General features: G+C 43.7%; 1 protein-coding gene across 1 annotated transcript in view; it reads left to right on the top strand.

Moving 5' to 3' along the window:
* The window catches only part of SLTM (SAFB like transcription modulator), a 37,555-nt gene that overhangs the window by 10,802 nt on the left and 1,870 nt on the right, over nucleotides 1-24,883 (top strand). The window contains exons 3-20 of the mRNA XM_083413005.1: nucleotides 1,059-1,123; nucleotides 1,539-1,709; nucleotides 3,810-3,857; nucleotides 4,875-4,899; nucleotides 6,231-6,699; nucleotides 7,273-7,322; nucleotides 9,309-9,421; nucleotides 13,297-13,446; nucleotides 14,126-14,235; nucleotides 14,936-15,093; nucleotides 16,508-16,599; nucleotides 17,161-17,324; nucleotides 18,019-18,199; nucleotides 18,923-19,047; nucleotides 19,180-19,347; nucleotides 20,892-21,206; nucleotides 22,109-22,229; nucleotides 24,618-24,775. Of these exons, the coding sequence (XP_083269131.1) occupies nucleotides 1,059-1,123; nucleotides 1,539-1,709; nucleotides 3,810-3,857; nucleotides 4,875-4,899; nucleotides 6,231-6,699; nucleotides 7,273-7,322; nucleotides 9,309-9,421; nucleotides 13,297-13,446; nucleotides 14,126-14,235; nucleotides 14,936-15,093; nucleotides 16,508-16,599; nucleotides 17,161-17,324; nucleotides 18,019-18,199; nucleotides 18,923-19,047; nucleotides 19,180-19,347; nucleotides 20,892-21,206; nucleotides 22,109-22,229; nucleotides 24,618-24,775 (2,683 nt within the window). The remainder of the gene's footprint in view (nucleotides 1-1,058; nucleotides 1,124-1,538; nucleotides 1,710-3,809; nucleotides 3,858-4,874; nucleotides 4,900-6,230; nucleotides 6,700-7,272; nucleotides 7,323-9,308; nucleotides 9,422-13,296; nucleotides 13,447-14,125; nucleotides 14,236-14,935; nucleotides 15,094-16,507; nucleotides 16,600-17,160; nucleotides 17,325-18,018; nucleotides 18,200-18,922; nucleotides 19,048-19,179; nucleotides 19,348-20,891; nucleotides 21,207-22,108; nucleotides 22,230-24,617; nucleotides 24,776-24,883) is intronic.

A 24,883-nucleotide genomic window follows, 5' to 3' on the forward strand; every position in this document is an offset into this window, starting at 1 on the left:
AAAATGTTTATTTTTCATATCATCCCATTTTTTTAGTTATGAAGGTTTGAAGTTTGTTTGTTTTTTAAAATGGCAATTTTGTGTATAATCCTCTAGATTAGGCTGAGAGTTGGTGACTGTCAGAAGGTGAGATTCATGGCCAAGTGGGCATTTAGACCCTGGTCTCCCAGGTCCTAGTCCAACTAACCGCTGCACCGTGCTGGCTCTCAGACAGATAAGGATATGTTGTTGATGATGATAAACTTTATTGTTAAACCTCGTCCATCTGGCTGGGCTTCCCCAGCCACTCTGAGTGGCACTCACATGGCACTCAAATATATCTATTGAGGGACATGAATGCTCTACTCGTGTGGAAGCCTTAACCTCTAGTAGAATTTACAGATTAATTTGTCTGATATTGACGTCACATCTTAACCTGGGGCAGCAAATGTACCCCTCAGCTTTTTGTGAACTCTTAACTCACTTTATGATACCTGTTTGGAAGATTTCTTTGGCTAACAAGGAGAGTTGTATAGATACGCAAGTGACAATGTGATATGAGAATATGAGTTCAAGCCATGTGTTTCTTACAAGAAGGGGGTATTCTTGTGATTCCTGTGCAGCAGGGCCAAGTAGCACTGCGTGATCCTAGGGCCAGTAATGCAGCCACACTACGCAGTAGAATAACACATGAAGGCGATGTTAATGATGAATTTCCATAACTGAGAGGCAGAGATGCTCACCAATTCAAATCTTTTACTTGATAGCAGGCAATTGCAGAAGACTATCAGTCTAGATTGTCACAGTTTAGATTTAGATTAAGCTGATTAAGTTCTGTCAGCACCACAAGCTCTCCACCAAAATTTAATGTGAATAAGGCTTCCTACAGCATTCAATGTGTTGTTGCTATGGCTTGTTTCTACTTGGAGTAAGGGGCTAGGTGATTGGTTGTATGTTTTTTGGTTAGATTGTTTTTCTGGAGTGCCTTATGCGTTGAGAGCTTTCCTGAGTCTTGCGGTAAGAGAGACACTTGAAATGGAGAAGATACAAACTTGTCATTGGCATATCATGTCTTTTAGGTAAAAAGCAGGAAACTGATGAATTAAGTGGTGATACTTCAGTGGAAGATGATTCCATGGTCAAGGTAATTCTGCTATGAAAAATAAAACTGGGGATCCAGTCCTAAGTTTTGCCAGTTCATTCTCACTTCTAAACAATTTTGACTGTAAACCGTCTTTGATACTGAATTTGCAGTTTATTTTTATTCAGACTAAGTTAGATGCTCTTGGTTCCCTTTGATTTCAGTGGGAGTTAAGTCATCACTAACATGTCCCATTGAGCTCAGCTTCCTTTAGCTGCATACAGTTCTATGAGACCTTGCATACCAACTGTAATAAAGTATTGTTGGGCAAGTTATCTGTCAAGGAAGCATGAACGCTTTGTAATTTGATGAAGAGACCTTATGTTTAGTTAGAACCCTAGGTTTTAAGGCTACTGAATTCAAGATACAAGAAGTTTTCTTCTGATATATTAAGTTTAAGTGTTGCTCCTATTGAAAGGAGAGTGAACTGGAAGCTCAAGATGCAAGTGACCAGGATGGAAATGATGAATTGAAAGAGTCGGAAGAATCCGCAGAAAATGGAGAGGAATCCTTGAATTCTAAAGCGGTGCCTCGTGTAGACAAGAAGAAAACTCATTCAAAGCAGACAGAGAAGGACTTGGAAATCCAGGTATACTGCAATATAAGCAAATTATTAGGATGGCATCCACAACTTTTCCTTTCAAAATTTGTCCCATTACGATTCCATAAATTCACCTGCTTCTCTGCCCATGATGATTGCTTGCCTCGTCTTGGGTCGGTGCCCCTTCTTCCACAGCAACATCCACCTGGTTGCTGTTGCTGCCTCATACAAAAGTCAGGCCAAGGGATAGAAATTTCACCGCCTTTCCTCCATGAACAAAGTGGAGAGGGAAAAGGGGGTACAAATTCCCTCAGGAAGGAGTAATGATGGAAGCAACAGAAATAAGTGCTTTGTTTCCATTTGTGTATGTGCTAATCTGTTGCCTCCTCTCATCCTCTGTGCAATGTAAACCAATGGAGCTCTTATGCACCAGCCTGAACCTCCTCTGCAGCTATGCTGGCCTGGTCCAAAACTGGGAATATAATTCTAGCTTGCAAAGCAGAGACTTTGGAAGACAAGTATGAAGTGCAGTCTGGCAGCTAGTCTGTGATTGCTAGTTTTATTTTCAGTGAATTGGCAGATTCACAGGAGGTAAACAAGTGCTGGGAGGATTGCATCCAAGGATGGGTGGGTAAATTGGTTTAACCCTTGCCTTGCTTCTCCCTTCTACCATGCAGTCCTAATTATCCCCACCTTAATCCCAAATGCCCTCTTCAGAGAGAGAAAACAAAGGCAACATAAATGGAGAAAGTGCCATTTTAGAAACCCAAGCTTAAGTGAGCAACAAGATGTAATTTCTCCTCTCCTCCAGTTCAATTGTGACATTGGAAAGAGGTGTCATCTGAATTACTCATGGTTGCTTCAGGTTCTGTGCGGCAAAACACACTTCGTTTCTATTTATCTGTCTTTCAAGGACCATTCTGTGTGATGCCATCACTCTCATTGGACATGAGAAGAGCTGGCATTTATGAAGTTGTTGGTGGGATCAAGATGTCAGTGTGAACCTTTCCCCAACCTATTCCCACTTACTTGGGAGTAAGTGCCATGGAACTCTGAGACTTACATCTGACTAAGCCTGCTTAGAATCAAGCTGTTAAGAACACTTTCCTTAGCTAAATATAGTAAGGGAGAACAGTAGTAAAATAAAGTAATTCCATTGATCTGCTCATGCAAGAAGATAAAAGTCCTGAATAGGATTTACTGCCATGGGAAACAATTAATTGTCCAAATTTTGATAAAGCTACAGAACTTGTAGTTCCTTAGTGCTGAACAATCATAACAACCAGCACATATTTGATTAGACACAACCTCTCTGTTTGTCATCTTCCCTAAATCTTCTTTTGGCAGGAATGTTTGTTTGCAAGTGATGCTGGGATTGAGTACATTGCTAGAAAACGATTGGCCATCAATTCCAGACTCATTTGATGCTAAGATCTAATTTCCCTTTGCTTCTTGCCTCTTGCTGCAACAATGTAGTATAAAAAGTGCATTAACTGCCAGCGAGAGTGTTTACCATTTGTGACAGTTTTTCTGGGGAAACAGAGCTCCATGCTTCCCCATATGTCTCCAGAGATTGGAGTGGGGAAGAGAAGCCTTTCTGTCCTGTTGCAAGGTATTGTGGTGCTCTCTGGTTAATGGAAGAACCTTATTAAGGCGAAACCTTCGCATGGCACTGTTGACAGTAGCTCAATTTATGGACAGTTTGTGACTTGTCAAATAATATTGTTCAGTAACTTTAATATACTTGGAAATGGAGACGGCCCTTTGTAAGCTCAAGAAAGGACTTGGTGTGGTTTTTATGGGTCTGAAATTTTGGTTGCCCAGCCACAACTGTGCAGAAGATGAAACAAAGAGAACTCAATGAGCTTTGTTTGGCTGGTCAGCATTCTGTTAGTCAGGTCTGCTCCACTGCAGGAAATTATGGCAAGGTAGAGAAACTTGCTTAAGCAGAGGGTTGCAACATTACCAGCTGTCCCTTAGAAGGCATCTTCTTGTTACTGCTCACCTCCCCAGTGGGAGTGAACCACACCCAAGGCAACTTGTAAAAAGCAGTTGTCATTCAAAGTGCAAGTTCTTGGTTAGTGCATCTGCTTGCTTCTGAAGTAAGCCAACTTGCTTAGGCTGTCTTTGTTTATTTCCTCATGTTAGGCCAGCAATATTCGAGATACAGAAGATGAAAGCTTTTCCGCTAGTCATGTAAGTTTCTAAATTGCCTTCTTAAACCTGATTAGAAAGCTGATTATATATGAATTCAGCTAGAAGGGATCTATAGGGACCACCTCTAAAGTGTCAAGTTTAGTTGCATTGTAGAAAGACTTTGTATACCTTAATCTCTGTCATCTAATTCCACAAAACTACTGAAATAAATACCATGTGTTGTGGACTATTGATGAGATTATGGCTTGCACCTTACTGTCTCAAACCAGACTACTTAACTATTCCCAGAATATTCCAGGATATCCCTGGGTCTGGTGTAGCACATTGTGCAAACTAGTGCCTATGCCCCCCCCATTTTATTTAATTTTTAAAATATTGCCCTGCATTGGCTTTGCTTAACAGTCACCACTGCCGGACATGGACTCTTCCTTCTTGTGTAGTGAAAGAGCAGCCTTCACTAGAGTTAGTTACTTGCTCTGAACCAACTTTTAATGACATCTGCAGGGAGGTGAACTTGCCTTGAAACAAGGGTTTGGGGTGCTATTTAAGGGGCACCACAAGGGAGGGAAATGAACCATTAGCAAGTTTGACTGCACTAGTTCTATTGAAATGTGTGGGAGCAGGATAATTTCATATATGAGAAGGATGTCTCTTGGGTTGCCGTACCTCAGTCACCAAAATCTTGCGCAGTTGTGTGGTCTTGGATTACATATATAAGACATTTAAAAGGTTTCCACTGGAAATTTTAGGACTTCCTGAATAATAGTCAAAAGGGAAATGGCAGTTCCTTCCCTAGATCTCATAGTATGTTTTTGGAGTTTCCATATTGTAGACAAATCATTCTTTGAAATAGCGGAAGCTGCGAACCATCCACTAGTACTAGCTTAGAATGTAAAGCTTAATAGATTTCAGCTGGGCAGATATCTGTTAATTGAGTCTTTGCCTTATTAGAACAGGCACCTCAATTTGTTCCTCTAGATTGCCATTAGTTTACTGGCTCTGTTTAAATTGAATCCTAATCTGGAATGCTTATTCGATTTTTATTTTATTTTACAGGATGGAGATGAAGAAAATGAGAGAGGTATGTTAGAAGTTCAGTAGAGTTTTGAGTGTTCTAATATGCTTCAAGTTGCCTTTTGTAAATGACAGTTGTATCAGTTGGTTCTCTATCAGGCATTTCAGCTATATCTGTGCCTTTGCAATGAAGAGTGGTTGGATCCATGCTCTCTGTTGGCTTTTCTGCTTTTAAATTGCGCATGTGCCTATCAGTTACTTCAGTGGATGTTGTTACATGCGTATGACCACCACATGCCTTTAATGGAACAAAGATCCCAGACTCCGTGGATCTGAATTTTTTTTGGGGAGTGGGGGGTACGGTAAGTCTTTATGTCTATACATTCTCTTGCACTGCAGTAACAGATAGGTGCCAGTTGAATATTACGTATTCTGCAGTTTGCAAGCCATTTGAACTACAGGCCACATTCTGCTTCCACACATTGGCAATTGCCACATCACGCTTTACAGCCTCACATGAAATTTTGGAACAAGTAACAATGGAATCATCTAATCAGCATTGCCTTTAAAAGCTACAGAAACCCACCCTGGCTTCACATTCTTGCTAAAGAAGACTTCTAGAGAGCATGCTAAGGACCTTGCATGTTGTGGACTAAAGGACATGGAATCATTGTGACTCAAGCATAACAGTGGAAATCTTGAATGGGCACTTGTGGGTGTAAGCCCACAGACTTGGTGTTTGGAAGGGATCCGAAGGCAGAAGCTTTTGTGGAACGTAAGAATGCTGATGGAAACACTATTAACAGAACTGAGAGTATTGACCCCATGGACACAGGATGAAGACTCTGCATCCTTTCTGAACTTTGGCCTAAGTTGGTGCATGAACAAGAACAGCCGACATCTGCGACTTCACCATGGCTGACAGCAAGAGTTGGAACGCAGAGGACAGTGGTTATGCAGCTATGAAGGATTCGTCTATTGAACTATGAGCCATTAGAAGGATATTGGAAGACAAAAAGACTTGTCAGTGGAAGTGTAGATATACTGACAAGCAGTCACCATTTGGTCATGAAGAAAAACTTCTTTGCACATTAATGCCAACATTGGAAGCCAGATACTTGTATTGAAGAACAGGTATCTGCTGGATGGAACCTTTGTCTAACTTCTGTTCTATTTTGGTATTTATGTCTAGAGAATTTATTTGCCATGAAGAATGAGTGATCCTGGGTAAAGGATTGGTTTATATGTTCATGCCCCTTATGCTTTCCTTCCCCCCCTAACCTTCCATCAGTTCTAATAACTGGCTTTGTATTTTCTAGGTCCTCTCTTCTAGCTTATACATATGCAAATGTTTAAACTTCTTGTTTTGCCATATTTATTCCTGTTAAATCCTCTTAGATAAAGCAGGTTCTGGTGATGGTACACAAGAAGTATCTAAGCCTCTTCCTTCAGAAGAGAGCCTAGCTGAGGCTGATCACTCTGCTCAGGAAGAGATGGAAGCTAACGTGTCTGTGAAAGAAGCTGAGGATGATAACATATCGGTTACAGTCCAGGCCGAAGATGCCATCACTCTGGATTTTGATGGGGATGACCTTCTAGAAACAGGTAAAAATCTGAAAATTACAGATTCAGAAGCAAATAAGCCAAAAGACGGACAAGATGCCAGTGCACCGAACCTGGAGAAGGAAAGCAAGGATTATGAGATGACAGAGAACCATAAAGATGGTAAGAAGGAAGACTGCGTGAAGGGGGATCCTGTCAAGAAGGAAGCCCGAGAAAGCTCGAAGAAAGCAGAATCTGGAGACAAAGACAAGGATACTTCGAAGAAAGGTCTCTCGTCTACTGGGGCCTCAGGTCAAGCAAAGAGGTTTGTCTTTCTATGTCAGTTCTTTAAGATACTGCCAGCATTCGATAAGATCACTCTGCATTAAGGGGGTAGCAGCAAGAAACTTATAATTAGTATCTTATGCTCCTGCCTATAAAATGTTTTGACGGCCATAAGTTACCTGTGTGTTCCTTAAAAAAAAAATCGGGATCTTCGTATATGCTTTGTCCTGCTGGCTGCATTGGCGAATTGACAGCATTTTATTTTTATTTTTTTCAAATAGTCAAGTTTTATATATCCTTGTGATGATGGTAATGAACAACTCTCAGTTCTGAGAAACACCAGTATGAAGTCAAGTCCCAGTCCTGAAAGGTGGAGAAGATTACCATATCCACTGAATAAAATTGTCAGAAAATCTAGATCTTCGGGCATCTTGGGGAAAATCAGTGCAAGAAAACCATGCTGAGGGAAAAATCACTTTTCCTCAAATAACAGTCCAGCCCTCCTTTTTTTTGTTTTTGTTTCCTTTTTTTGAAATGACTTGCTTAATAATGTAAGACTCTGGACAAGCAAATTCTGCATGTTCAATTTTCTTTGATTTGTTCCTCCTTATAGCTCTACTAAGGAATCTAAAGAAAGCAAGGCTTCATCAAAGGATGAAAAAGGTAATGTGTCCTTTGTGTTATGTTGCTATCTTGGATCTGGTAGCAAGGCCATGAGACTAGAAAGCTTCAGGGATGTTTCTGCCTGTCCCGGAGGGGGTGATGCTTATGCCCTTCTCACCTTCAGGTTTTTTCCTTTCCGCTATACAGCCTGGCTTCAATTAGCTGATTTGAAAGGGGTTTTTTTTTACACAGCAGGCTACTTCTAAGTGGGGTGGTATGACTGTAGTTACTTTAGATGACCAGATGTCAATCTTGTCCCACTGCTACTTTTTATGCTATTGAGCGAGTGGGGGAACGTTGCAGAAGCAAACGTCTTCCTTCCATTACTACTAACTTGTGCCTGTGTCTTAACAAACGTTTCCCCAAACATCTTTGTGGAGTAGAAGGATCCTACTGAATATATCCTTAGTTGTATTCCAAATATTGTTTGTTACTCGAAAAATGTGTCATGCATCCAGTTGATGATTACATTGCTCTGTTGTATTCTCATCCTAGAAAGAATCTATAGATTGTTCATGCTAGGTAGTAAAGTTAATTGTAAATGAAATTTTAAATAGAAGACATCTTCATTTGAGACAATGGTCTCCTTACAAGATGGCATCTGAAATGAGGTGAGAAATCCTAGGCTTGGGCGTTTGACTGGTCAGGTACAGTCAGCAAATAAGTTAAGTTATAGTAATCCACTAAATTTAAAGAAGTTAACAGTTTTTGGTAAGGTTTTTGTAACTGAACAATTTCACCGGGCAGTGTCTTTAGTTTTTCCCTTGGAATACTTACGGCAGCCTATCATTATACTTTTTTAAAATGAATTTCAAATAAGTAAAACAAAATAACAGCACAATTAAAAAAAATATCAGTTGTGCTAAGAGAGCCAATTCTTCAAGCATGAGCTTCATTATGAAGGAGATGCTGCCTGGTTTCTGGAGTAAGCAGGATTGAGACATGGGCCATCCTTGGCGGGGGCATTTGCCACTAACTGCTTATATTCCTATTTGGAGAAGCCTGCAGTTACTGCAGCCGGTCCATAGAAGCAGCTTTGCACTGCTCCTGTGTTTGCCCCTGACTGCTGCAAGGCTTGGCTGCAAACTGCCTTTTCTGCCTCCCTTGCTAACAAATGGCACCATCATGAAATAAATGCAACATATTAGCAATCTGAGTTGCATGGAATATTTGACAAGTCTGCTGACTATCCTGCAAACCTAATAGATCAGGAGTCAGCAACCCTTTTCAGCCGTGGACCGGTCCACCGTCCCTCAGACCATGTGGTGGGCCGGACTATATTTTTTGGGGGGGGGGGGAGTGAACGAATTCCTATGCCCCACAAATAACCCAGAGATGCACTTTAAATAAAAGGACACATTCTACACATGTAAAAACATGCTGATTCTCGGACTGCCCACGGGCCGGACTCAGAAAGTGCTTGGACCACATCCAGCCCCCAGGCCTTAGGTTGCCTACCCCTGTAATAGATCCTTGCTTGAAATATGTCCTCAGCCAACATAACTTGATGCAAGAATGCTAACTAATGGGTATTTAAAACAACAACAACACCATGAAGTTTGTAAGGTGTAATTTTTAAAAAATGGAGGCACATACCTGCCATTGTCTTCTCAAAGGTATCTTAGAATAGTCTGCTTGTTGGGACCATAGAATAGTAGAGTGTTGACTAATCTGAGCTGTGGCAGTTCTCTAGGAGCTCGTGAGAAAAGGGTCTTTCTCGTCACCTGCTATCTGAGTGGTTTCTGGATGTGCTTGCTTTAGAAAATCTTTAAAAGCGCATCGTAAGTGTCTTTGCTGCTGTAAAATTGGTGGCACAGATTGCATTCCCTCCAAATCTCCCCTCTTGCTCTCTGATCTTGGTCTTTGTGCACCGTTTGCTTATTAAAAGAAAATTGTGGGTAGAAGTCATCTTCCAAAGCTGCACTTTACCACTTGAATACTAGTTTTTAATATTGATACTGAAATGTTCTGTGAAATTTGTTTTAGGAAGTGCAAGCAGTGGGAGCAGCAGCAGCTCTACTAAGAACTTATGGGTTAGTGGCTTGTCTTCTAACACAAAAGCCGCTGACTTGAAAAATCTCTTCGGCAAATATGGGAAGGTATGGTTCCGTTTAACAGTATCAGTTAATGAATGTGACGTTGACTGAGGTTGCAAACAGTGTTCACACACTTGGGAGTGGTATGGCTTTAAACACAAACAAACAAATAATAGCTTCACTTAAAATAGCCTAGATTTGAATGTATTACTTAAAGTCTGCACATCTCAGAACTGAATCTTGACTGTTGAGCTAAAACCTATTTTTCTATATAAAAGAACAAGCCAGAAGCAAAAAAATAAAGACTTTAAGATTAGACTTCATACAATAACCTATTGTGTGCAAACTATGAGTACTTGGACATTCAGCCAAAGAGTGTGGAGACCTAATTTTCCATCTCCTGGAGAAAAATGCTATTTTGTCCAGCTACCAGTCTTTTCTTCTGGAATGTATTTGGCACTTACTCTTTAAGAAACTGATCTTACGTAGTGTCCTTGCATGTGAACAGGAAGCCGGGCCAAAATATTTTAACTTAAAATTGTTCCCCTACACAGTGTAGTAGGCACCAAAGGCTTGTGGGCTATATAACCAGAGGACTTGAGAGCGTAAGAGCCCTTCTGGTCCAACATCCTGTTTTCACAGGGTGTAGCGGACTCACCCCACTAACTGCCCCCAATTCAATACAGCAGACCCACCGCACAGTACGCGAACAAATTTCTTCCCTTTACCAGAGGCTATCTTGTGTGAGGGGAACTTTGTTTCAGGGAATCTCAGGCAGGAGTTGATCAAGCAAGGAAAGTTTTATTTACAAAAAGAGATTGGTGAAACAAAGTTGGGCTAGGAAGAAGTTAACTTTTACTTAAGCTAAATATAAAGATGTCACAGGCTTAAGCACAGTAGTATATGCACATCTTTTCTTAAACTTCAGTTGCTAAATATAGGTTGCTGCACTTCAGGTAAATGTTCCAGTTTCTAGAATAGGTGGTGAAATGCTTAACTCAGCTTCTCTTGTTCCTTTACTTGGTTATGACAGGTGTCTCAGGTAAATACTTTGGACACAGCGCAGCTTCCTTCACAGTTTTAATGCTCTGTTTCATGATCTGTTTCGTCATTTACCCCCTCTCACTTCTGAGGTATAAGAGGCCTTGGGATCCCCTCTTAACTGGCTTGGGAGTCTTCTTTTCCTCTCGCCTGACGGGAAGGAGACGCAAGGGAACTGTAGTCCCACAGCTTCTCCCTCCCCTGCTCAGACTCAGCCCTCCAGGCAACTCCTGTCTCCTCACACGGTCCTCCTCTCTTCAGCACGAGGCTCCTTCCTCTAGCAGAGCGGATGCTAAACTCACATTTGAACCCACTTTCTTGGACAAACCCATTCCTAATCCCTTTCTCCCATCTCAAACCAAACTCAACCCTGTCTCGCTCCAGCTCTTTCCCTTCCCTATCCCCATCTCAAGGCTTCCTCAGAAGCTGCTCCTTTTATGTGCCCCCCCCATTCTGCTCCTCCCCCCTCTGTGGCCAGCTGACTTTGTAGCCAATCAGAAAGAGGCTCCAACCCCCTGGTGGAACTCTGAGGGACCTCCCATCACATAGGGGCCAACCAAAAGCCTACATGGGAAGCCTGCAAGCAGAATCTGAGTGCAACTGTGTTCACCTCAGTTATGCTTGCCAGCAACTGATGTAGTGGATTGGATCCAGTTAAATTCTACTCAGAGTAGACCTATTGAAATGGACACACCCAAGTTAGTCATGCCCATTAATTTCATTTAGTCTACTTGGCGTATGACTAACATTGGATACAACTTGCTGCCTCCTATGCTCCCAGGGAGTAGAAAGTCTCTAGTTGCAGGTGGATCTTTAATTTTGTTAAAGTAACAGGTAAGTGTGCATGCTTGTCTTGTTCAGAAAATACAGAAATTACAGTGGTACCTCAGGTTACAGACTCCGCTAACCCAGAAATAGTGCTTCAGGTTAAGAACTTTGCTTCCGGATGAGAACAGAAATCTTGCTCCGGCGGCACAGCGGCAGCAGTAGGCCCCATTAGCTAAAGTGGTGCTTCAGGTTAAGAACGGACCTCCAGAACGAATGAAGTACTTAACCCGAGGTACCACTGTAGTTTGGAGTCCATCACTGTCTGGAGGCCCACCAGTTCCCCATCCTGACTTTACTACTACCTCAGGGAATGTTACTAGCTAAGAAGCATATTTTCTTCACTTCTTTTTAAAAAACTGTTTGCCCCATGTTCTTCCATGTACACTCACCTTCAATTGAAGAGACTGGCAGGCCGGGTTAGCAAAAACTGAGTTCCAAGCCTGGCTCCTAATGGTTGAAAGTAAATAAGATGCCACACTAAGTGGTGGCAGCAATCGATGCTAAAGTAAATTTTGAGAGCCAGCAACGCTAACCTGTTGAAGTTTCAGGGAAGGAGACAGAGAGATGCCAGTGCTCTTTTCTTCTCTACCCACTTTCCAGTAAGGGGCATAAACTACTATTCATGCCCAGCCTTTTCAGGTTATGACAGTCAAAGATAGCAGGCTATCATAACACTAGATACAGGAGGAAGAGGATATGGGTTTGTATGTTGGAACAAAGATCGTGCATCTTGATGTAAACAAGAGCAGCAGTTAAGCAAAGGGATGAAAGTAGTGACCTCTTTAATTTAGTAGTGCAAGAGGATCTCACACTTGTCAAAGTGTATCTCACCATTTATCTAGAAGACAATTTCTAAACTGCCAAGTCATCTAAAATATAATGGCATTGTACAATATTATAATTAAAACGTAAGATCAGTATTTACAGTGCAAATAGCCAATTCTGCATTCAATTAATCTCTAAAAATGCTTGGCAAAACCGACAGTTTCAGCAGACAACAATCACAATCCTCAGGTTTCAGTAGAAAGTGTTCTAAAGTCCTGGAGCCACTTTGCTTTATTAAAAAAAAAAAGTATTGGTTCACAAAAAATAAACAAGTGATAACTGTGAGACAGTCGGTAGGGCTTCTCCAGATGATGGTAGTGTATAAGGGACAATTTGGTCCTTCAAGTAACCTGGTCCTAGGGTTTTTAGGACTTTACACACAAACAGTGGTATAGGCATAGGAATTGTGCGCATGTGCACAGTGCTGAACCCAGGAGTGACCCGAAAAGTCACTCAGCACGTCACAGAAAGGGTGGGGTGGGCTTATACACGCATGGGTGCTGGGAATGGAACCTCTGTGCAAAATGCTTGTCTACTGTACTTTGAATGTAGCGCCATAATATACTGGAAGCCAGTGCAGAGCTTTCACCACTGGTGTAATGCAGCTGATGCAGGGCTAGTGTAACCAGAAGCCACACCCAACATTCTGCACTTGCTGCAATTTATGAGCCAGCCTCAAGCGTAGCCCCACATAGGGCATAATACAATAGAGGTTACCAAAGCCCACATCACTGTGACCTTAGTATCCGTGTCTGGGAATGGTCATAACTCAATCTGAGGAAAAGCACTTGGCCACTGAAGATGTGGTTTTTGCCATATAAACTGCCTAAAATGGGCTCTTAAGAAAGGTACATTTTAGCAGGGCTGTTCCCCTACCAGCATCATGCCCAAGCTTGCATGTATCATTCATGCATTCTGACCACTTTCTTGGTGCAACAGTAATGTTCACTTGTTTTTCTTTGCAAGAACAGGTGTCATCATCACACACACACCCCGAGTAAAAAGCTGCTTTTCCCCTGGCCAGCAAACCTGATGTTGAGGCATACAAATTGCCAGGTCTAATGTGGCATCAGATCATAATGACATAACTGTTGTCTGTGAATTTTTCTCTGGCTGTCCCAGTGCATGAGATGTATGTAACCTGGTTGCTTACTGATATTTAGGTATTGCCTCTGGATGTAGAGTAGCAAATGATGAAGATGTCAGTTTAAAACCATGACTGTTTCCATTTCTTTTTCTTATAGGTTCTTGCTGCAAAAGTGGTCACCAGTGCCCGAAGCCCTGGAGCCAAGTGCTATGGCATTGTGACCATGTCATCGAGCACAGAAGTGGCAAGGTGTATAAGCCATCTTCACCGTACAGAGCTGCATGGGCAACAAATTTCCGTTGAGAAAGTAGGTGTGACATGCACTCTCTTAACAGACAGGGGCAATATCTGTGGAGGGGAAGATGCATCTCTTCAAGAAACTGGGAGGGAAGAACTTATCCCTTCAGAAGAAGGATGCCACCTCCTTGACTGCTCATTGGGCCTTGCTGACTTGTTCCAACCTTGAGGAAATGGGCTGGGTTTAAAGTAGATGCTGTTGGAAGTGAACTCAATCTGAAACTAAGCCAGGCTGCACATTTCATATCTAGTCCAACAAACAGTTGGTCTGGAGTTGATTTGGGAAGGGAAATGCTTTAGCAGTTAGGCCTGCATCCTACTGAATTATAACAGTGTTAAATAATTTGGAGCAAGTTCTTATGTGACTCTCCTCCTACAATGTATGTATGTATGTATGTATGTATGTATGGGATGGGCTTCCAAAAATCAAAAGAAGAGCTGTATTGGAATTAGTTATCCATGGTTTCTCCAGGGTGCTGTCCTGTGATCTTCTGTTTCCTCCTCCGCCTCATACTCTTGAGTAGCAGTTGGCTGGATATATAACAGAAAGCGAGAGCAAAATGACTGATGGCAAAAAGGAATGCATCCCTTTTAAAGTTTATTTTAGTCCATTGAGAAATGGCTCTATGCTACACGTCCTGGTTGGCAGTCAATGTGTAACGTACTTACTTTTAAAAAATAAATTGCAGGTAAAAGGTGATCCTTCCAAGAAAGAACTGAAGAAAGACAGCGATGAGAAATCTGGCTCTGGTAGAAATCCTGGAGAAAAGAAGATGACTTCAAGCGACAAAGCCAGCAAGTAAGAGCCTGATCCTGCAACCTTTGTGTAACCAGAATTTGTTTGGAAAAAACATGAGCCCAAGTGCTGCTTCCTAGCATGGCTATGTGTTCCCTCTTTTTAAAACAAAAATAAAAAAATGGTTCATTAGCAAAAGCTGGATTCGGCAACCTATATAAAGTATGCAGACTGAGGAGATATGCATAATACTGCTCTTGCTAGACAAGACAAGGGGCAAGGAGCTGTGTAGCATGCTAAATACTCACTCCCACCTGCTAAAAAACTTCCTTAGTCACCTCTCTGGTTTGAGATTTCAACCTTTTCTGCCCATGTGCATTCAAGCGTATTTGATAACCATCTATCAATAATCCATCAGAACCAGAAACTTGCTTTTTCTTCAAATTATAGTTATACAGGCAACCCCCGATTTTCTCAAGGGTTGTGTTGTTGGTCCACACGCACATTAGCGGCACACATAATCCTGCCCCGTTCCACTTCCATTCTGCCCTCTTCCACGTCAGTCACCGCCTGTATATAAAACATGCAGTAACAAAGTTATTGTGAATTTTACTTTGCTCACTAACTCAGTCCATAACTCATAAATTCAATCCATTTAACTTGGTAACTTTAATGGCTATCCAAAGTCCTTCCCACTACTAAACAAAAATTTAGTTTCTCAGAAAGTGAATTCTATACCACCCCTGTTTGTTACCTTTTTTAGGACCCTCTCCAAAAAGGAGGATAAGAAATCTGACAAATCTGAGAAGAAAGAAAGCAAGGATGGGAAGAAACCTGAAGGCAAAGAAGAGAAGAGTGACTATGGATCCAGTTGTCCTGCTCAAGACCCTATGAAAACGGCAGAAGAAAAAAAGCGAATAAGTATGCATTGCAGCTTACAAACAAATCTCGACCATGTACTTGGGTCCATACTATATTATGCTATTGTTTTTTATGCTAATGCTTTGAAAAGGATTAGGCTGTATAGTCACACATTTTTCAGGCAGTGAGCTGGCATTTTAACAGGTATCACCTAGAGTTTCTCTAAATGTTAACAAATCTGCTTTGAATATTTTAGAGTGGAGTAGTGTTAGGCAGTTCGAAAGCACCTCCAGGTGCAAGTAGATAAATAGGGACCGCTTACTGGCGGGAAGGTAAACGGCGTTTCCGTGTGCTGCGCTGGCTCACCAGATGCGGCTTTGTCACGCTGGCCATGTGACCCGGAAGTGTCTCCGGACAGCGCTGGCCCCCGGCCTCTTAAGTGAGATGGGCGCACAACCCTAGAGTCTGTCAAGACTGGCCCGTACGGGCAGGGGTACCTTTACCTTTTTAGTGTTAGGCTCACTTGACACAAAATGGTGGTGCAGGGGCAGCGCCAGTCAGAAAATGGTGGCATATGAAGGCAGAATTTGGCAGTCAGTTGGAAATTACTGATGTCACTTTCTAATCTTACATGCCTTTGGAAATTGCTAAATTCTTTGTCGCAGTGTTTTCCTTGTAGCAAGGAGGTCTATGGTTCAGCTTTCCTCAAGTTAGGAACAGACATTTGCACTGGAGGTATTGTGATTTAGCCTCCCCCCTTTCAGCAGAATTTGCTGATCCAGAAGTTCTAAATGGGGAAGCCCTTTTCTTTTCCACCCTCCCATGCTCTCCAAAGTGTTTTCACCCATCTCCTGTAAATTCTTCTCCCATTGCCCCCTTTCGCTTGTACTTTATCCACATGCATACTGTAGTGCCAGTTTCTTTCATCCCTCCCCCCTGATTTTTTACTTTCACTTCTTCCTTCTATAGCAGCTTCCCTATCACACCCTCTCCCATTCTTATTCCCGGTTTGTTTGCTATTATTTAATAGCAAACTTTTCTCTCACTTTCTAATTTCCTTCAACGCTTCCTCTGGCTCTTTCTTCCCTCTTCTCCCTGCTCCTCTCCCCACCCTGCACTCCAAACACTTCTGTCTCTTGGCCACTTTTACTCAGCATGCAAAGAGTTGCTGGTACTGTCCTTGTTCCAGCCAAAAAGCTGTGGCAGGACTGGGAGGCAGGAGAGGCAAATAAAGAGGTGTTGGGCAGGCTGTGGCCCTTAGGGCCAACCTGAAGATATTCCAAGGCCCGCTATTTAAGAACCATGGATCTAGAACTTCTTGTAAAATCCAAATCCAAATTAGTTGGCCTTTACATCAGAAAAATTACCTTTAAAATCTTTTTTAACGTGTTCCTGGAACATGTACAGACTTAGCAAAATGACTTTTGTGTTTTTTCTTATGTGAATAATTAAGCATGTAATTTATCTTCCAAAGGTGTAAAAAGTCCAAGTCATATGGTAGTCCTAGACCAAACAAAAGGAGACCAAGTTCACACCAGGACAATAAGAAGGGGACGGTTTGAAAAAGTAAGTATTGCTCAAAACATTAGTCTGTTTAGGCCCTAATTCGGTTTATGTGAGAGTTGGTTTTAGCTGAGACAGAGGAGTGATGGGGTGCTGTGTCACAAAGGAGACTAGCTAACCACAATTTGACTTCTTTCTGAAGCCTAGGCAACTATAATGCAGCTCTCACAGCAGAGCTTGGAAGTTCACTTACAAACAGTGAATTTTTGCAAAAGTCTTATTAAATGCTGCAGTCAAGATTGCTATGCAAGCATCACTCCTACCTCCTATGCAATTGGCTCTTCTGGAGAAAGATTTGATGGGGGTCTGGAGTAGGAGGCACTTCCCACTTCCTCTTAGAGCCAGTCTTTCTCTTGCTGCCTCTGAAAGCAAACTTCCGTTTCACCTAAGACCCTGTTATAAACTGTTCTTAGTGGGAGTTTGTTCTTTATTTTACAGAGAAAGGGAGCTCTTGGGCATTGGGACCCTTCATAGTCCACAAGAAGCCAGATGACTCTTGGCATGCTGTAAACATGTAAAAGTGTCTCTAATTCTCATATTTATATAAAAAAAACTTGTCTCCAGCCACCTATGTTAAGGAACAAAGAGCGTTTTCTTCAAGACAAAATGAAGTTCAGAGACTACCGGGGCAGAAAGGACATACTGCCTTTTGAGAAGATGAAGGAGCAGAGAATGAGGGAGCACATTGTTCGGCTAGAGCGAATTCGCCGTGCTGTAGAGTTACGAAGGTAGGAGGGATGCTCGACACTTTGTCGCCATCAAGCTTCTCAGGTGCTTGGGGAAAACACCACCTTGAGGCCAAAACTAGACTCTGGCAGTTGGACTCCTGTTTCCAGGCATCTCATTGGCACTGAGAGAGGCAGGGATGATCCGCAGGATGGAAGTGGCGAATGGGAGGAGGGGTGCTTAACCTTTTTGTCCTCCCAAGTTCTAGACAGGAGAGTTCATGGCAAGCATGTAGTCCTATGTAGCTCCACCCTAATGTGATGGTTGCTAGTGGAAGAGGAGAAGAACAAAAGGTGACACCAGTGAAGTGCAAGATGCTTCAGAAATCATTACTCACTCTGATGTGGGAGAGAAGAGAGAAATTGCAAAGTGCTAAACTGTTTTCTGCACAAGTGCAGTTACCCCCACCCCAAATTGCACACTCTGGAGGAACCCCATGCCCCGTTATAACAAACCCCAGAGCATCCCTCAGAGCAGGTTGATGTTACTGCCATTGTCTGTAGAGAGTTCTCCGCCCAAGCACAAGAATCTGGCAAGTGTATTCTGCAGTAACTTTTTCAGCGTTGCCGTAACCATCAGTCGTGTGAAGGAAGGAAGGAAGTCAAGTCCCAAAGGAACACCTTGTTCACTTGTTGGCCTTGGGCCTAAAAAGGCTGCCTGCAGCTGCCCCACCTTTGAAGCTCCCGCTTTTTGCAGGCGAAGAGAAATTGCCGAGCGAGAGAGAAGAGAGAGGGAGCGCGTCAGACTCCTCCGTGAGCGTGAAGAGCGTGAGCGTTTGCAGAGGGAGAGGGAGAGGCTGGAAATTGAGCGGCAGAAGCTAGAGAGGGAACGGATGGAACGAGAGCGCTTGGAGAGGGAGCGTATCCGTATTGAGCAGGTGGGTTTCCCTCTCTATTATTTTCTGTTGCTTGCAGTCTGTCCAGCTTCTTTGAAGGGTGTTAGCACTAGTTCCCTGGTAACAGAGACTCCCGCCAGGTGCTTTCTCTGTCACGTAGAGCCCAGGAACTTGTCTGCTTCTTTACATAGTTGAACTTTCTGGGATATGTTTTGGTGCTAAGGTCCAGTTTCTGGCATTGCAACAAAATATGCAAATTGAGCCAAGTCTGCCTAGTCTTAATTAGCACAACTTGGTCCATCAGTAATGGCATGATGGGAGGAACCGATGGGGACCATGAAGAAGGATATGAGTGCAGCTGAATACTTTTTAGTATTGGATTGTTAGCTTATGTGGTTTCTGAGGAGGGCCGGTAACATTAGCATTGTGCTTTTGTGTTGAAACCCTTTCAAAACACCAGGCACATCCACTTTGCTGCTCCTTTGGATCACTTTGAGCTCTTGTACAGTTGTCGGGGCTAATTCTGCTACTTTCCCAATTGTAGCTGAAGCTCTATGGCAGGGATGGGGCACTGGTGGTTCTCCAGATGCTGCTGTACTACAACTCCCATCAGCCTCTGCCAGCATGGCCAATGGTCAGGGATGATGGGAGTTGCAGTCCAACCTCTGGAGGGTCACAGATGTTCCCCATCTGTGTCCTCTGGCCTTCCCAATGGGTTAACTTCTTCCAGTGCTCTTTAGAGATTCTTTCTCTTCTCCTGGCTAGGAGCGTCGCAAGGAAGCAGAGCGGATTGCTCGCGAAAGAGAAGAGCTTCGGCGCCAGCAGCAGCAGCTTCGTTACGAGCAGGAGAAGAGGAATTCCCTGAAACGGCCTCGGGATGTTGATCACAGGTAGTGCTTTTTTCCTTTTCAGGCTGGATGCCTGCTCCTCTGTCCCATCGGCCCTGACAAAGCACAAAACAAATAAATGTGTGTGGCAGCTTGGAGTCCTAACAGCCGTGTGTCTCTTCCCCACCCCATTAGGAGAGAGGAGCCCTACTGGAATGAAAGCAAAAAGATTTCCTTGGACACAGATGCACGTTTTAGCCATGGGTCTGATTACAGCCGACAGCAGAACCGCTTTAGTGATTTTGACCACCGAGACAGAGGGCGATACCCAGAGGGTTCCGCAGTGCAGACTTCCTTTGACAGGTATGCTTGGGGATGATGGTCACAAAAGTACATTGCAGACTTCCTCAGGAAGTTGTGGACTCTCCTTCATTGGAGGTTTCTAAGCAGAGATTGGATAGCCATCTGCCGTGGATGCTTTAGTTGAGATTCCTGCATTGCACTGGGTTAGAGTAGATGAGCCTTCTATATCTATGATTCTAAGTGCACCACAATCATTTTCATCCTGGGATACAGTTTCCACCATTCAAATGTGTGTTCCCTTAGTTAGAGAGGACAAGGTATTCTGATTCTTGAAGTGTGATCTCAGAAATAAGTTATTATTACAGCTGGGAAGTTGCTGTTTGTTACACTAGTGCCGGGTCGGCAACCTAAGGCCCATGGGCCACAAGCGGCCCATGGGGGTCATTTAACTGGCCCATGTACCCCCTCCGCCCGCTCGGTCGGCTCCCATGCATAGAGCAGAACAGGGACCGCCTTCCGCAACAATGGCCAGCTTCCCATTGGCTGCAGGAAGCTCCTGCAGCCAGTGGGAAGCTGCGCACGCCTCCTCCGCACCAGAAGGAGCGCCGGAAATAGCGTTTGCACATGCACACACACACTGACCCACCGCAGCGTCTGTGGACCGTGAACTGGCCCAAGCCACAAAAAATTTGCCAACCCCTGCACTAGTGTGTTCTTGGGTAATGGGAAGTATAGTCCAACCATATCTATAGCAGAGATGGGGAATCTGGTGCCTTCCAGCATTGCTGGATACCAGTTCCCATCAGCCCCAGCTAGCCTTGTCAATGATCAAAGAGGGTGGGAGTTGTGCTCCAACAGCATATGAAGGGCACCAGATTCCACATCCCTGATCTTGGGTAAGAAATAGAAATCAACATGCTCTGAATAAAACATAGTGACTGCCTTGGAATCTTTCCCCTGTATTTCTGCTGTCTTTTGCTTTCAAAACTGTTTTTGTGGGTCTTTCAACCGTAATAAAGAATGTGTGTGTGATCTTGGGGGCACCATATTGGCTACCCGTGCTAGGCTCTGATTTTCAAGATGATAAGTTTGCAGTGTGATCTGAAGCATGTTTACTCAGGTGGCAGTGGGATTTACTCTGGGACAGAGGAGCGGATCTGGTAGATTTCTGCATGGATTGGCGAAAGTGACTCTCAACTGTTAAACAATAGTAGCAACACAAAAGCTCCCCCCTTCTAAATTAGCTTAGTTCTGCTAGTATCAATTCTGTGATTCTGTGATACTGAAAATAAATTTCTGGGCTGAGCATGTGCTTACATTGCTCCTAAATACTAGCTCTTAAGCACCCCCCTCCCGAGCCCTGGTTGGTGGATTTCCGCTTGCAGGCTCAACTTTGTGCTTTACTAGAAGCCCTAGAAGTCTGCCCACCCTCAGGCTACTCCAGTTAGTTGCAGCTGTATCCCTAATATCCTCATAATGCAGTCCTCATAATGATAAATCAAGCAGCAAAGCACCTTGGGGTATGGCGGGCAGATGCTGTGCCAGACAGAGAACCAGTTTAGGGAGTGACCCTTAATCTGAAAAACTCTTGCCTTTCTGAACAGGCGGGAACGATTTGTCAACCAAAGTGATGGGAAAAAAGCTCGGCCAACCACCAGAAGGGAGGAGCCTGGGTTTGAAAGATACCCAAAAAGCTTCAGTGAATCCAGAAGAAATGAGCCCCCTCAGCCCCGAAACGAACTCCGTGACAGTGACCGACGGGAGGTGAGAGGAGACCGCGATGAGAGGAGGACTGTGATAATCCAGGACAGACCTGAGATCCCTCATGGCCGTCACCCACGAGAGGCTGGGACCAACTCATCCCGGCAGAGTTCTTGGAAGGGTGAAGGAGGCATCAACCCTGACAAGCGAGATGCCAGGTGATTCTTCAACCTGGGTTAATAGCTGGGATGTGCAGGTTCATTCCTGCCCAAAACTTGGGGTGGGGATATGCATATGTGGCTGTGATTCACCAAGACAGAACAGGTATGGCTCTGTTGCCCTTTCTTCAACTGGAAATTCTTCAGCATGTGGGATGTGCTGGGTAGAGAGGGAAGATCTTGCTACTTTGCCCTGGCCCATTTGCAACCTGTCACTTGTGCATCAGCCTGGCTGTGTAAGAATCGGAGTGCTTTTCCTCAATATGTTGGGTCTGTGCCTGTTCCATAAGAGGCCTTCAGGCTCATTATATTTTGATCCTTGATATGCTCCAACACATTAATACTTAATTTCTAACCTAGATTTCTTTTAACACACTTCTTTGGGTGCCATTCTTGGCAGCGAACAGCATGACTTGCATGTGCCTAAACTGAGCAAATGCCATGTTAAATGACTGGGCTTCCATGTCGTCTTCTATTTTGCATACTGGTGAGCAAATGGACAGTATAGGCCCTTCAAGTCACAGTTAGAAAGAACCCTCTTGAGTGAGGTGATGCTTGCCAGGTTTGCAGATTTCCTTGCCAAGTAGGGGCGATTTTCTAAACCTAGTTGGGACAGGCCAAGAGAGCTCTAGAGTTACTTCCCTTCCCCAGTCAGCAGGAGGCAAACTAGATTGCTTTATATTTTTGGCACATTTAGACTGCAGCCAGTCAGCTAATGGAAACACATATGGGATTGGCTGGAAGTGCACAGATAGGAGAGAATTGTTTGCACTTCCGCAATTTGAGGAAGGCAACTTCAGCCCTTTATTCTAAGGTGTTAAGAGCAATGAGTAAAACGGAGCCCCCCAATTCAAGGTGTGAATTATTACTTACTGTACCGTGTTGGCTCTTTCCTTCCGCAGAGAGAGGCCAGAAAGATCAGGCCGAGAAGTCTCTGGACATTCTGGGAGTCGTAGCAGCACATCTGGCTATGGAAGCCGGGAAGCAGAGCGCAGTGTGATGGAGCGTGGAAGTGGGGGGCAGGTAAATGGAAGGGGGCCTTTGCTCACTTGGTGGAACGTGGCAGGGGGCCATAATTAACATGCATATTCTGATTAGGAATGTGGTGATTGGTCTTTGTTGCATTTTCTGTAAGGTCACTTGCGCAGAGGGAAAGGCAAGGTAGTTTTCATCTGCTAATTTGGATTCTGGTTTTACTTCATTTGTATACCACCTTCTGGCCAAAATATTTGACCCTTTAGGCAACTGATACTATATTGCTACTACGTTCTTTAAAAACCCATCAAAATAATGAAAATGATGAATCACTAAGCGAAGCAGAAAACTGTTCACTTAGTAGCGTGACAAAAACAGAAGTGTCAAAGCAAAGCAGTGAGGTAGCCAAGTGGGTTGATGATACCAAATGGTTTAAGATAGCTGAAATAAAACTGAGGCATTCAGAAAGGCTCTCTCTAAACTGGCTGAATGGAACAGTAAAATGGTTAGCACAATTCAGCATAATCAAGTGTAAATTGACAGGCAGCGGGGCAAAAAAAAAAAAATCTTGACTCTTAATTAATGGAGACCCTTGAGGAATGAATCCCTGGGATCATAGTGGATAGCTGGATGAAAATGTCAACACTGTGTGGCAACTAGAAAAAGTGGATTTCCTGCTAGGAGTCATTAGGGAAAGAATTATAAATAGAACTGCCAATATCATACTGCTGTCATACAAATCTGGTGTGACCACATATGGAGTACTGTGTACGGTTCTGATCACCTCACTTCAAAAAGGATATTGTAGAGTTGCAAAAGTTTCAGAAAAGAGCAATGATCGTGAGGATGGAGCAACTCCTTTATGAGTAAATGTTACAACAGACAAAAGAAAGTACTTCATATAATGCATAGTTGACTGTTGTAGTGATGGACACCAATTTGGATGGCTTTTAAAAAGAGACGTAGACAAATTATTTTTGCGTTCTGCCTTCCCTGTCAAAGCAGTATGATTCTAAATGCCAGTTGCGAGAATCGTAAGGGGGGAGAGCACTGCTGCACTGAGGTTCTGCTTGCTTATAGGCCCCTATGAGAACAGGTGGCTGGACTAGATGGGCTTTGGGTCTAATCTAGCAAGGCTCTTCTTATGTTCTGTGCTCCTGGTGAGTGAATGGCAACTGAGCCTGGCAGACTTCGTAGGGAAGGACATTGAGAGTTTGGACCACCAGTGAGGGAGCCCTGCTTGACGCAGCCACAAGGGCAGCCTCTAAAAGCTGTTCTGACTCAGAGTCTCCTAGGGTGGCCCCCACAAATGGGGAAGTCATTTTATGGAAAAGGCTTTTCCAACTTGCTGTGCCCCCAGATTCTTTAGGGCTGAAAAGTCAAGAAGCAGCATTGCAAAGTTTGTCTGGCAACCAGTACAGAACACACTGTTTCTAACAGCCAAGCTGCTGCCTTTTGACCAGCTGGTGCACTGAGCCCAGGTTGGTGACTGCTGTATGATCATATGATTGATCGATTGCATTTATATCCTACCTGCTTCTCCAAGGAGCTCAAGGTGGTGTACATGGTTTGCCCCCACTTCAATTAATCCCCACACAATAATCATGTGAGGTAGGTTAAAGCTGAGAGGCAGATCACCCAGGGAGCTTCATGGCCAAGTGGGGATTTGAACCCTCGTCTCCAAGGTCCAGGTCTGACATTCTAACTAGTACCCCATACTAGCTCTCATTTTTTTGTGAGTGAAACCTTGTCTTGCCAGGCTGATGTTGTCTGCTCTGTGCTTCCTGCCTTCACTTGATTTTGGGAAGAGTGATTATTGTACAGTAGAGTCAGAGCAGATGGAGAGGAATGTTTCACTTTTTCCCTGGAGAGCCACGTTAGGCATCACACGCTGAGGAGAAATCCTCAGCATTAGCGGTTGCTTAACATGGAAGGATGGGTGTCCAGTTGAACAGAAGCCCTCTTTTCCCATCTCCCCACCCACCATAGTCCCTTTTTTTTTGTCAGAGAAAAAGGAAGAACAAAAATGTGCATTCTCCTAATGGGCTGTACAAAGTACTTTGCATGCTAACCTCTCATTATTTCCAAATTTGAGGTTTTCTTAGTGCAACATCCAAGACACAATGCATGCAAACTCTGAATATCGGTGCAAAAAGTGTACCTATGTGGGTGTTGTCCTTTATAGTCCAAGGGCTGAACTTGAGACAAATTGAAAGTCCCTGATGTAGAACATGATTTGCAGAACATTTCCTGCTTTTGTTGGCGCTGCTCCTCTGCAGTTCTTCCGAAAGAGCTGCGAACCTTCCCAGGATGCACATCTAGAGAAGGCTGTGCTGGAGCCAAGTGTGTGCAGCTGTTCTTCCTTTGGGTCCGTTTAGGAAACACAAGTCAAAAAGTGGTGGCGCTAGCAGAGTAACCTCCCGTGTCCCTTTCTAGCATTATAATGAAGATCGCCACGTGGTTGAGCGGCATAGCCGTGACGCTGGACCAAGGAAAGAATGGCACGGGCCCAGTTCACAGGGCAGCAGCTATCACGACACAAGGCGGATGGGAGATGGCCGAGCAGGAGGTGGCATGATGTCTCCCCACTCAAGGTACCTGTGATGCTTCTTGCTTCCCCACACCCTAAAATATCACACTTCTGAGGTTGCTTCTCAGCTTTACATATAGGGCTGAAAAAGGTCAGATTCAAGGAGCATCCA

The sequence above is a fragment of the Podarcis tiliguerta genome (assembly GCF_965153285.1).
Source record: "Podarcis tiliguerta genome assembly, chromosome: 14".
In the NCBI taxonomy this organism is placed as follows: Eukaryota; Metazoa; Chordata; class Lepidosauria; order Squamata; family Lacertidae; genus Podarcis; species Podarcis tiliguerta.